This window comes from Charadrius vociferus, unplaced genomic scaffold (assembly GCF_000708025.1).
Source record: "Charadrius vociferus isolate BGI_N301 unplaced genomic scaffold, ASM70802v2 scaffold702, whole genome shotgun sequence".
Taxonomy (NCBI): domain Eukaryota; kingdom Metazoa; phylum Chordata; class Aves; order Charadriiformes; family Charadriidae; genus Charadrius; species Charadrius vociferus.
Window position 1 is genome coordinate 474,734 of NW_009647433.1, and position 13,815 is coordinate 488,548.

General features: G+C 48.1%; 1 protein-coding gene across 1 annotated transcript in view; it reads right to left on the reverse strand.

The window, feature by feature from the left end:
- Positions 1-9,611, reverse strand: part of MARCH2 (membrane-associated ring finger (C3HC4) 2, E3 ubiquitin protein ligase) — a 22,367-nt gene extending 12,756 nt beyond the window's left edge. Inside the window, exons 1-3 of the mRNA XM_009880589.1 lie at positions 9,597-9,611; positions 8,489-8,714; positions 3,992-4,187 (exon numbers count right to left, since the gene is read on the reverse strand). Coding sequence (XP_009878891.1) covers positions 3,992-4,187; positions 8,489-8,664 — 372 coding nt within the window. The 5' untranslated portion in view covers positions 8,665-8,714; positions 9,597-9,611. The remainder of the gene's footprint in view (positions 1-3,991; positions 4,188-8,488; positions 8,715-9,596) is intronic.
- Positions 9,612-13,815: the final 4,204 nt, after the last annotated feature.

Here is a 13,815-nt window from a genome sequence, read left to right on the forward strand (position 1 = left end):
TTGGGGATGACGCTTCCCAAAAGTATCTGGTAAGGAGTTTTGGCCCCATCTGACTTGGGGATGAGTATACACCAGACTGCAGACAGAGGGTATTAATGGAAAGTATCAGCAAGCTGGCAAAGCGGTTATCAGCTCTTTCAGAAGAAAAGAAGGGGAGAATTAGTGCAGAGTCTCTGCTAACAGCAGGTGTGCTTCTGAAAGCGGCAGTGTTCTGTCAGTTGGCCTCCAAGCAAACAAAAAGCCCAAGCGAACATCACAGGGTGAAGCACACTCGTTGCCACTGCTTCTGGCCAGCACAGATTGCGGCGGTACAGAAGCTCAGAGCAGCTGTACCAGCTCCCAAGGGAAACAAGAAACTGAACTCCAGGATGTTTTCCCCAGACTCCAGGCAGGGATCAGAGTGTTTTACAGCAGGGTACAACAAAACCAGGCAGTCTTTCCACCCAGGTGAGCTATTTCACTCTAGCAGGAGCCCTCCACTGGCCATGTGCCAGGTACGCAGTACGCTGAACAGCGTTGTACAGAGACCCAGCGCATCTGCATGCCTCAGCCCCAGCACACACGCTGCTCGGTGCGGCTTGTAACAGGCTCGCAGCACTCCATCGCGTGGCGGGGAAGTGCTGCTGGCCCCTGGGAAAGAGCAAGAGCAGGCTGCTACCATGGGATTTATTAAGCCAGGCTACAGGCTGCTCCTCAAGCCAGGGAAAAAGCTTGCTGCCAATGAACTGCAGGCAAGGGAATTGCTCTAGGGCTGTATGAGGATGGCGAGCTGCACATTACACTCTGCTCTATGGCAGGGATCACTCTCACCGGCTAACTGGAGACTTTCCATCAAGTGCTTACCAGCCTCCAAACTCACAAGCCACTGACAGCACTTTGCTCCAGGCTGCTCCTCAAGCCAGGGAAAAAGCTTGCTGCCAATGAACTGCAGGCAAGGGAATTGCTCTAGGGCTGTATGAGGATGGCGAGCTGCACATTACACTCTGCTCTATGGCAGGGATCACTCTCACCGGCTAACTGGAGACTTTCCATCAAGTGCTTACCAGCCTCCAAACTCACAAGCCACTGACAGCACTTTATGCAAGCTGTTCCCCAGCAGACACAGGAGAGACCAGAACAGGGCCGATCATGCCCTTTGCTGTGCTCACAGACAGTCCCCAAACATGAGAAGTAACAAATAATTCACATCCCAAAGCCTTTGACAGCTATCAGTAACAGCTTGAGGGGTCTATTCCTCTCTAAAAACGCAGTGGCGTTTCTCTTGCATTTGAGGCTCATTAAATGCTGCCCACCTCTCAACACTTGCAGATTGCTTGTTGGTCACCATACCCTTAACAGGCTCCAGTTCAGAGGGGATCTTCACAGATTTCAACAAGAATTAAAATTTGATTGTCCTGGGCTGCTCACTCATCCACCTTGGAGTACAGACAAGAAGGAACACAGAGGACCCCTGACTTTCCTGTCGCACTGTCCCAGCAAGCTCCTCTTGCCTGCTGGAGAGACAGACACCAGTGTCAGAGGAGAAACTCCTCCAATATATAGTTTTTGAGGGGTTTTTTTGAGTCTTTGAGTTTTTATTCAAGTATGCAGTTTTCTAAGCCTGTACTTGTTACGAGGTGCTACATCATTTGTGACCTATGGCTAAACACACTTCCACATGTTTGTTTCTGGGCATGAATACTTTACTAGCTCTTACGCTAAAACATCAGAAACCTGCACTCATTTTTGGCCCACGTAAGCCCTAGCAAGCTCACTGTTCCTGGGCTTGTCTGCACTGTGTCCTCAAAGCCAAGATACAGCCCTTCCCAAATGCTCTGGAGCAGTGGTTTTCAACTTCTGAAACAACCATTTCAGAGTTTTTGGTCAAAGAACCATTTTATACATTTCAGCAGCTGGGAGAAAAGTGGTAAGACTCAGACAGCACTAACCACTGACGTAATGCTCTTTTACAAATTGCTTTGCTAAATACATGGTTTGGTTTAGCACTGTAGCCTAAAGCCTCATTAAAACTGCATATCAATTTTGCAAACTGAAGCTCGAATGCTTTCCCAGTCGGTGGGCTCTCTTCCCCTCCAAGGATTGCTGGGCATACAGAGGAGATGGGAGTGTGGGAAGGAGAGCTGGGGACCGCAGGAAGGAGGAGGGGGCAGGTATCGCTTCCACAGGCAGGTGGGAAAGGAAGTAAGCTCTAGAATTGATGGAAATGGAAACAGAGATGGGAAAAGCAACTTAGAATTGCAATTGTGACTTAGTTTTAATCTAACTGATGGAGCAAGGGGAAGGAGAAAGCAAACAAGAGCAGTCACCGTTACAAACCAGAATTAATCCCTTCCTCCCCACACATACACTTCTGGTGGCAGGCACCAACAGCCCTCTGATAGCTGGAAGGTAACAGGAGTCTCTTGTTTAGAATCAGCTCAAAGACCTCCTTCTGCAGCTTCGCGGACAACAGTGCAGCAGCAGCGCTGCTTTGCATTGGTTTGAAATGCTATGAACAGGATAAGTGACCTCTGAAACAAATCCCAAAACTATGTGCCATAGTGCAAACACAGCCAGGGAGGCACGTGATGAAAAACCCTGCGGGGGCAGGATGCACGTAAACAAGTGGAATATTTGCAGTGGCGACTCCAGATGATGCTTTCCCACTTCTCTCATTGCTGATGGCTGCAGCACTGGGGAGGCTCCCACAATTGTTAACTGTAAATCCCCACCAGCAGACTGATGCTGCTCTGCGGTTGCACACTGTGGTGAATGAACACCCAAGCCCAATCTAGCGGCAAGCTGGCCCAGGGAAGGGCCTGCCTGCTCTTACACAGGCAGTGACTGGGTCATGCATGGGGTGCAGGCAGCAAGGGCTGCAGGACCTTGCTTTGATCTTCCAGGTTGGACCTCAGATGTGCCAGCAACACCCGCCTACGTGGTCCTGCAGCACAGTCAGACACTGTAGCCTTATCGACATCACCTGCTAACCTGCCAACACAACTCTCACATATTTAGACAGATTAAACCCTCTTCTAAAACGAACCATTACAGCCTTTGGTACCGTAACTCACTGATTTACTTATTCCTCTTTGGTGATGTACACTTGAATTCTAAGGTCAGAAGATGGCCTGGTCCAAGCTGCCCTTGTACCCCAAATGTAAAGGGCTTCATTATAGCCAGCTGCCATAAACTTCAGGAGCCAAAGAAAGTCTGAAATGTGAGCACAGCAGACTGCCTAAACAGGGGAACGAAGAGACCCTTGTGATAAACAAAACCAAACCAACCCACCAACCAGAGCCTGGATCGTACTTTCCAACTCTGGGAGGCTGATGAACCCATCAGGACCTGGTCCCCCTACGGTCAATGCAATGAAGAACACAAGGACCAGCTGAGCCATGTCCTGCTTTCTCCTTCGACTGGTGGGAACACAGAGCAGCAGCAGGACACCACAGCTCAACTACAGCGCAGCAGGAAGGAGCAAGACCCGAAGGCTTTGAAGCACACATCAGTATTAGTCAAGGGAGAACAGGTCTTTTATGAACAGTATCAGCAATCGCCACATCTCACTTTTCAGAGCAGAACATGACAAGGAAGTCACATGCAAGAGAGCTGCACTAATGTAACACCGTGAGATAAGATTAAAACTAACAGGAAAAAGGAATACTTCTGAGAGCTTTGTATTTCAGTAGGTCATATGGTGACCTTTGCATTTCAATGCTCAGACACTAAAGTATATCTACAAGTGCAATGTCTTCCATAGTCCTACAGCCTGCCGTTGGCAGGTGGCATGTGGGGGGTTCACAGGTAAGAATTGCCCCAAACATCGCTACTGCAGTTTTTGCAACTATGTCACTTGATAAGAGACCTGATGTCTCTAAACAAGTTGTTTGTGAGTGCTAAGGTACTGCGAGGAGGAGGAGACAGCAAGAACCACAAGGACAGCAGGGCAAATCAGTCATTTTCTCTCAAATGGTAAGGAAATAAAAGTGAAGCAGGAAGAAAGTGGTACCTCTGTCAAAGGTCTCGGTCTTCTCTCTACAACAAATTCTGTGTGGCAGAGCTCACAGTAACTTGTGTTGGAGGAGGACAACCATTTTTCCAGGCAGCTCTTGTGCACGGTGCCCAGTGTTCCTGTGCAGTCACACGGGGAAAGCAGTCCCTCCCCATTTCCACCTTCATGACAGATTCGACAGATGGGACCGTCACTAAAGAGGCAGACAAACAGAATGAAATCATGGTCAGAGCAGGCAGAATGATACAACTGCATCAGAGAACGGGGTGTGATCCCACCAAGCCCCAGAAGGGCGCATGCACAGCAGGCAGTGTGTGGCACAGCATGTTGCGACTCTCCAAAGCTGCCCACTGCAGCAAGAAACCAGTCTCAGGGCAATGTGGAGGTGCCCAGGACATTTTAGGTCAGTAAAATCTGGAAGCCGTGTTGATAAGCACCACAACACCCAGGAGAAGCCGGCACATCAGCCTGGCCAGCTCAGCTGGCCACAGAAGGGACAACAGCATGCATGTCCCACAGTCTCCACAGCAGGCAGAGAGGTTGACACTAGACCTGAAACCAACCCTGAAGCACTGATGCAAATCCAGAAGCCCAAAGTGAAGCCAGATGATCCACGCTAGTCACAGCGAGCCCCCCAGCCACCTGGAGCCACTCAAGAGGTTTGCAATTGCAGTTGCATTTATCAGATCGCTTACCCACTCTCACCCCACCTCTGCTCTGCATCCTGGGTTTATCAGTAACTGTGTAAGGAACAGTGATATCTAAAGACACAACTACATTTACCCTGGAAGCTCAGCTTTCCAAGGCCACAACATATTTCATGGCAAGCAGTCACCCAGACTAAGTTCTTGGCATACAAACCCTCTGCCCATCACAGTGCAGTAACTCCCTCAGCATCCTATCTGCACACTGCTGCGCAGAGCGCCATTCTGCAGCGTTCGAGGCTCTGACTGCAGAATGCCTTGGTGCTTCAACAACAATCACTTCTCACCCCCTCCTTGCCTAGGAGTTTCAACTACAGAATCTTTGATGATGCTCAAGATCCGCTCTCTTGGGACCTCAGAACCAGATCAAGAGAAGCATCAAACACTTGCAGAGACACTTGCAACCTTCCCCCCAGGAAGCCTGCACTGCTGATAGCACTCGAACCACCCATTTGCTCACAAGACGTTCCCTCACGCCTCTAGCTGGCGCCACTGGCTGTGGACTATTAGTGCTACTGCTCCAGCATCCAGCAACCATTAGCTCAGGTGTATCAGATGATATTCATACGACAAATTTCCATCACAGACTGAAGACTTTTTTTTTTGGTGCCTATGTAAACTCAAAGCATCCAGTGTCCTCCTGTAGCAAGGACTTTCTCTAGCAGCACAAAGAACCAAGTCCTTTTCACTTGAAACCTCTCATTTGCTTGTTTTGTGTACCATCCCCTAATTCTTACCCTGTAAAAGACAATGTTTTCCACACCCTCCAGATTTACACAGACCTCCATCAAAGCCTCTGTCACCTCTTTCACGATCAGAAGAGTCCCAGCCTATTCAGTCATGCCTTAGAGAGAAGCACATCCACCTTTCTGATCACCTTCACTACCCTTCCCTCTACTACATTTCTAAAACACCTTTTTAGAGCGGCATGGACCAGAGCTACAGTTTTCAAGATGTGGGGACAGCAGGGATTTTTGCAGTGACTGTGTTCTGTTCTTCATTGCTTTCCTAAATCTTAGCATCTTATTTGCCTTTTAGTTACTGCTGCACGTAACTGCCACATGCCCAAGATCTCCTTCCTCCAAATCCACGAACACATATGTAAATCCCGGACTACTGTTCTCCATCTGCATCACCGCACACTAAACTGCAACCATTATTTTAGCCTGCAGCTTAGGTCCGAGGGTATCCCAGCTGGTATCTGAAGGCACAGGTTTCCTAGAAGCCCTGTGCCACACCTGCCAGCCTCAAAATGAGGATGTCTTGGGCTCCCTGGGAAACATCAAATGGCTCTAAACACTGAAGTTTGCTATTCTCAGCAATTCAGTACATCTCTTCAGTGTTTCCAGTTCATCAAGATCATTTAAGAATAAAATTTCAGAGAGCAGAGGTCCAGTGCAGGGCTACCCTCTCTGGACCATGAAAACCATCCACTCACTAGGATCTCACCACCTTCCCACCAGCCATTTCTTTCACACAACCACCATTCTCTTACATCCATAGTTGCCCAGATTTGGGGGTGTGAGGGTGAGAAAGGAACATCTTTATTTCAAAGACCCTACTGCATGCCCTCTTGAAATCCAGGTGAGCTATATCAGCTATGACCTCTTTCCACAGATTGCTGACAGTACAAAAGCCACACTGATCCTGTCTCACAGGTCATACTCCACTGCTACTCTGACTTTAAAAAAAACCCATCTGTGTGCAAAAGAAGTTTGTGGGATTGCAACACAACAGTCAGCACAAGCAATCTGCAATCTTCAAAAGCAGTAGCACTACTTCCATTAGTTTGCACGACCAGACAAAACAGAAAGCAAGAGCAAGATACAGAAACATGGTGCTAGGAAAAGGAGCGTACTGGGGAAAAAACTTGATGGGACATGACGGGAAGAGAAAAGCCAGAAAGGAAGTGCATGTCAGCTCACTAAAGGAGAAGGAAGACTCCTCTCCCAGTGCACCATAGGTGATCTCTACCACTTTCAACTCAATGTTTAGCAGGTTTCATCCCAATTGGAATTTTTAATCACATTTAGGGCTGTGAAGCAACATACACCCACTGCACCATCCCCTTCTCTCTGCCACACGACTGGTGAACCACTGACCCTTGTTCTCCTCTCATTTTCACGTGCCTTTTATTTAGGGGACATCTTCAGCTGGGCCAATCTCTGCAACAGGAGTCTGGAGAGGCGGTGGAAACTCCATCCTCAGAGATACTGAACACTGCATCGGGACAAGGCTTTGAGCAGTCTCATCCATCTTTGAAATTGGCTTTGCTCTGAAGGAGGCTGGACCAGATGTCCTCCAGAATTCCCTTCCAATCTGAATTATTTGATGATTGCCATAAAGCTCAGTGCTGTATCAGAACAACAAAATTACAGTCCGCTCACACAGCCTTAGTGACAGGGACAGACCAAAAAAACCTGCAAGCCTCCAGTGTTCTCATGCATCTGTTATTTCCTAAGAAAAGCATCTGTAAGATATTTCATCCGTTCTCTTCCTGTTTGAGAAGTTTCATATTTCCAGTGCATTAATATAACCTTGGCTACCAATAAACAATCTGGAAGGAAAAAATTTGCTGACAGTACAAGAAAAAAAGTTCTTATCAGACTCCATTTTCCTTCCTTCCTCTCTGGAGGGGGAGGGTGCCTGGTCACAGTCCCACACGATACACCCTCAAACACAGTTTTCCAGCAGGTTGTAGAGACTGTATCACTCATTCAGCCTTCCAGTACAGTCACATTGCTCCTGGCTTCGCTTTCCTAAATGCTGGTGACAAAGAAGAGACTGAAATCCACCACCACTAAAATGAACAAACTGGTGTCCCATGAAGACACTCACATGAGGAATCTTGTTACGCTGGCTTTCTTTAACCTGTAATTTCAGGTTTCCCCACCCAATTTTTTACACCTCTGCAAGTTTTAAGGGGTTGCACAACTTCTCCCCAAGCCTATCTGTTGTCAGAGAGTAAGCTTTGTTCACCTCACATTTTTATTGACCTACTCCAGGTTTGCTAGATACAGCAATTGCATGTGCCTCAGTACTCATGTAGCTTTCCTGCCTTCCTCCCCCACGTCTGCATTCACACTTTCACACCTCATCAACATTTGGCCAAATTCATTGAAAAAAAATAACAGCTCTTTGGACCGGATTCAAACACAAAATGGGACCGGTCTCACTAGCTGGACCAAACAATGCTGCCAAGTGTCCTCTGCTCTGGAAGCTGCTCAAAATACACGATGAGAAGTCATGTTGTGAAGAGTCTGAGCAAGTGAAGTTGCCACACATCCCCTCTAGCAACAGCTGGACACTGCAGTTCTGCAACACAAACACGCTCCTCTCCCTGGGGCTGCAAATCAACACCGTGTGTTTACTCCTTGACCATCTTAGACCAGGGGCTGTGCTCCATTTTTGGCCCTTAAATCACCTCCATGAACGCTGCCTTTGCTAGCATGGCATGCCACCGCCACTGCTGCTCAGCAAGGACTTGGCAGAGGCACGTGGTGAGAGGCAGCCTGAGCTGGCCCACGCTGGCATGCCTGCAGGCCTGGGGGGTTCTGGTGAACACGCGAGTCCCAGTCCACCAGCAGAGGTGACCGGCATCATCTCAACATAGACAGTACAGGCGTGGGAAGCATCTGGCTAACCAGGATTTGCACTCCATATTAGTGCTCCAGTGAACTCCTTCACAAAGAGACTTTGATGCCTGTCTCTAGCCCTAGAGCCACAAAAAAAAGCAGGAGAAAAAGCCCAGATGCAGTTCTCCCCATCCCCGTCCCTGAAGCAGTCTTACCTCTGGGCGCCCAGCGCCTTGATCACCGTCGAGAGGAGCCGTCCATCCTTGGCGGTGACCTGCGTGACGTACTGTGGGCGACCGATGTCCGAGTCCTCCACTGACTTGGAGAGGGCAGCACTGCCCGGGCAGTCGCACAGGGAGCCGGGGAGGTGGCAGCAATCCCCCGTCGTCATGGCAGCTCCAGGCCCCTCTGCCCCGGGACCAGCACGGGTGGCACGGAGACCTGCGGGAACAGCACCGTGGTGAGAGCGTGGTACTCTTGGCCACCCGGCCAGGGCACAGACCCCTCACCACCCTCCTCCAGCCCCACTCGGGCTGGCAGCACCCCGGGGACCCAACAACCACAGGTTTTGCTCTTATTCCATCCCCTTTAATAGGCTTTGTGAGGCTGCCTTACCATAAAATTAAGGCTCCAAGTGTCCTACTTACATAATTTAGCGTCAGAATTGCAAATTTGCCTTTCCCAGAGAGAATTCCTCATACCCACCCTTTAACCTGACGAAGCCTTTCAAACCAAACATGCCGACGCAGAGATGGGGAAGGCAACGAGAAGCCTCATGGGCCCGTGTTGTTCTGGCTAGAGTCACCATGAAATCTTATGCTCATACCCTCTGCAAAAGTTGCAAAGTTTCACCCAAACATGGCACTTAAACCACTTTGTGTCCCTCAGTTCGGGGAGTCCCCTCTCTCAGCTGCCTTCAGGTGCTTTCTGAGCCTTTTAAAGCCCACCCACCAAACTCTAAAGGCTCTCCTGTCTGCCCCATCTTTGAGTTTCCATTTTTTTATTTCCTTACAGAAATGCACACGCTTCTGTTTCCACATCCCACGTAGTACGTTCCAACAGTGAATGTGTGGCTATTAACCACCCAAAACCACTGAAAATCCTCCCAGAGCTCCATGGAAAGGGCAGCGGGCCAGTTTCCCTCCTTTCCCTTTCACTGGTTCAGACCGATTGTGATTTTTAGAACAGCCATGTGCAAACAGCAAAGCACACCATCACATTTTTGGCACCTCTGCAATATACCCAGCAAAGAGAACACAAGGAACAAGCAGCAAATGCAAGAATCAGGGAGAAGATACAGAGAAAAAGCCTGAGGTGACAAGCCAGGAGCTGGCTCAGGTGAGCCCCGTGCAGACGGGAGAGCTCTCTGCCTTTGAGGGAAGGCAGCAGCTTGCCCAAGCTGCCCGCAAGAGCCATGTTCCTCCCTGGCAGGGGTTACCTCAATCCCAAGGACAGGCATGCTTTGCAGATTCAGAAAAATCCCATTTTCTCCAATCTCCTTTAGCCCGGTCCCTAAGAGGCGGCTGCACAGAAGTAAAGAGCTGGGGTTACAATTAGTCACAAGCTGAACGCAAGCCAACAACACTGTACTGCTGGTAAGGACCAAAATCCTCGTGTCTGTAAACAGGACTGCCTTATGTAAGGCACGTACAGTAATCCCTGTGCACCAGTGCTGCTGGGATCATAGCTTGAATGGTGTCTCATCCTGGTGGCTGGATTTCAAGAGGGAAACAAACCCAAAACGAAGTTCAAATGAAAGCAATGAACAGGATAAAAAGTCAGGGTGGGGGGAAGAAGGGGAGGAACCCCAAACAAAAATAAACCCAACCCCAAAACTTACCAAAGAAGAAATATGAAAATAATTAGGTTTATTTAACTGAAGGGGGGGGAGGGGGGGAAGAGATCTTCAATCCCCATCTCCTGGAGGTAGAAGCAGGCAAACAAACCTTTGCCACCCCATCCAAGGAAACAGTTCTTTGTTTTGAGATCTCTGTGCACAACAGGAGTCAAACATTCCCATGAAACTGCAGTTTTGTCAGGTTCAGCTAAGCCTAAATCAAACTAAAATAGCTAAAGAAAACAAGGGCTTGTTCCTGGTTGGAAGCTTGGCCAGACTACAGAGGAAGAAAACAAAAAGCCAGTATGAGAACATGATCGTCGAAGCCCTGAAAACACTGATTTGGGGAAGCACAAGTGTTCTTTCGTGTGTTGGAAATGAAGCAACTCTTACACAACCAAGGACTTCATCTGTCTGGATGGCTCCCTTCACAGTGAATGTGTTCAAGAGGGAAAGCGCACTCGCTGGCATTACATCACCAGCCACTATCTTCCACAGCATCCCCTCAAGTGACAGATTTTCTAATTTCTAGTAGAAGAGTTTCTAATCTCTTTATTAAAGCTCCTCTTGATAACTATCTGTAATCCTTTCTCCACATCTGAACAGGAACAGGCTTGAGCTTGTGGGCAGGTCAATCCCCATCAAAACAAATGGGAATCTTTCCATCAACTTAAAAATGAACTTAACAGACTCAGCATTGCTGTGACTTAGCCTCCCCTACACCCGTGCAAAGAGCACACAGGGTTAGAGCCACTTTTCTTATTGCTCTTTTTTTTTTTTTTTAAAAAAAAAAAAAAGGCTACAAGCTTTCCAACTTTAAGGAGCAAAAAGTAAGATGATAAATGCTATTGGAATGACTTAAGTCAGCTGTTTCGCAAGTTAAGGAGGTCTTTCAATTTTAAAAGCCTCTTACTGAACCAGGCATGAGAAGATATATGCTTTTAATAAAAAGGATCGTTCCATTTGTTCAGCCAAAATGTTGTTTATTTTTAAGTCCAGAGGAAAAAGGTCCATTCTATGAATTGGAATAAAACTGCCCTCACTCCCTGTGTCCTGGGAGTATTTATACTGAGGCTCTTTGTGCTCCACAGCTGACAGATACAGGCAGCACCGTGTCCTCACCCTGGCAGCCCTATCCAGGGCTGAAAGGGAATTGCCACCCTGCAGTCCATCAGGAAATGCATGGTTTTCTATTACAAGTTATTTGGCATTTCCTTGTCGGGGTCCATCCCAGGGTGGAACCTGAAGTCACTGCTTTAATATCTGACTCATGCCATTCAGCAAATACAAAGGAAAAGCAGCAAGAGTTTCATGGGTACAGTTAGTGAGGAAGTAACTGAAATCCAAAGATAACATCTGCAGTGCACTCCAGTCCCAATTTCGAACCAGCTGAACATGAACCACAGTGTACAGCCAAGCCAGTCCCTTTTCTGGCTCCCTAAAGGCTCAGCTCATCCACATGCAACATTCTCTCACAACTGTCAACAGCGCATCAAACCCAAACCCAATGTTACAGCAGAAGCACCAAAAACTCAGGAATCAAGACCCAAACAGCTGGTTTGAACCACACACTGTTTTTTTTTTTCCTGGGCAGCTGTGATTTCCGAGTCCATTCCTTGGGGATACATTTCTTGTTCTCATTTAAAAAAAAAAAAAGTCTCCGAGACATTGGGTTTATTATCAATATGCCCTCTGCTGCTGCAGTTAGACATGAGCAAATAAATCAGAAGTCTCCTCTCAGCAACATTTTGTATCCTCAGCTTCTGAGCAGATCCAGGATATAAAGGGCTGAGTTTGCAGAGATTACTCAAATTGAAGAAAAACAACCCTTGTTTGTGAAAAGCTGGCTCAGAAGAGCGAGTTATGCACTAGGACTCCAAAACTCAAACACGTGCAGTGAGAAGAGCCGGTTCCTTGAGGAGCAGCTGGTGCTTCTTCGCTGCTCCAAAGCAGAGCCCCCGGTGCTCTGAAGGCGGCTCTAAAGCTTCACCAGAAGTGGCCTCAGGCACAGAGGAGGGAATTCTGCTCTCACATGCTCGGAAGTCACCTGAATGCAACAGTCCAACAAGTCAGGGTGCAATGAGTCCTGTCTAGTGAGAAAAGTGACACAGCTTTTCATAACATATACCCCAACACTCAAAAGAAGATCTGATGCCACACAACAGCTTTTAAACCATTTTAAAATTTGGTAGATAACACACAGGAAAGCATTGCACGGTGCGGGTGCAGCATCCCACCTGCTACATGACTTATGCAAAACACGTCAGCAAAATACCCGCCTTGTCCATCTTCAAGCATTGCAACACGACATGTCACCCAGTTTATATCATCCACAGGGCAACACAAGTTTCCAAACTCCCTCAAATGACTGAACAGCTCAGGACTGCAGAGATCAGGCTGGACCATCCAAAAGACATGCCCAGCAGGAACAAGCAGAAGACAAGGAGCTAAAGGGTCCCCCGGCTCTGTTCTGCTCATTTAGGCTCTGCAGCCCAGTAAGACAGTTATTTTTCCCAGACAGGGAAACCATAGCAGGCCAGATGAATACCTTGATCAAAGCCATAATGATAAGGAACAACAGGAAAGGCTGAAGCCAAACCATCACAGTAAAGGGGAATTGTTAGGTGCAGGTCGTGGCTCCTCTGGGCTGCTCGTGGCCCATCTACATGATGAGTATCTTAACCGGTGTGAAGCCTTGGAGCAATTCTGAGGCTTTGACAGGATGCAGAGCAAACTGGAAATAGAACCAGCTCCAACTTCTTCGGGTGCAGCTCATAAACACCAGCTTCTGTGCAGATTAGCTTCCCTGGAACATCTCCACCAAGAAAAAAACCCACCTCCTGGCAAGGCTGCCAGCGGCTAAGTCTGTTCCTCTCACTGAGCAATCCACTTCCCCCGATCACCGCAACCAAGATCTGGCACCTCACTACAGTGCCGCCAGGAGATAACCAGGAGTTGTGTAGTCAACATAACCCACCCATCTGTATGCAAGTACCTTCTTTTTTTTTTTATAAAAGAAATTATTTAATAACTCATTCACCAAGTAACTCACCAAAGCTGCAACTGCTGCTCACGCAAGCTGATGTTTAACCCCAGAACAAGGCCACCCAGCCTGCTTTCCAAATCCATTTTAGCTAATTTCGACATGCAGATACTGTGTTTTCTAATCATACAATCCTGAAAACATCATTAGTGAACTGAAGGTTTTCAGTTGCTAAAGGGCATTTCCAAACATCAGTGTTTTCACCATGAAAACCCAAATCCTGGGGCATCAGATCACCTGAACACAAACTTCTTGAGAGCGACAAGTACAAAGAATTGCTTCCTTCACCACATCTAAGCACCTACTCCCACACACCCCGTCTCGTCCAGCTAACGAGCGTCTTTCCACAGCCCAAGTACAATCCCAGGACTGCAACACATCTTTCAGCACCCAGCTCTGCCTGCTGCGGGTGGTCCCTAACCAGTATACCTACCTGCAGTCCTTGTGTTCTGGGCGACTGGCAGGGTACCCCCTCCTCTACATCACGGAGGGCAAGCTCTGGCCTCCAGATGCTCGCACCCACAGTGATTCTGCACCCTGAGGTACCGCCACCAAAGATATGCATGGGCAGGACGCAATGAAGTCCTCCCTGCTACTGTTAAAAGGTTGCATAAGTGGTTTAATATGAAGAAAGAAAAAAACAAACAACAACCCCCCCCCCC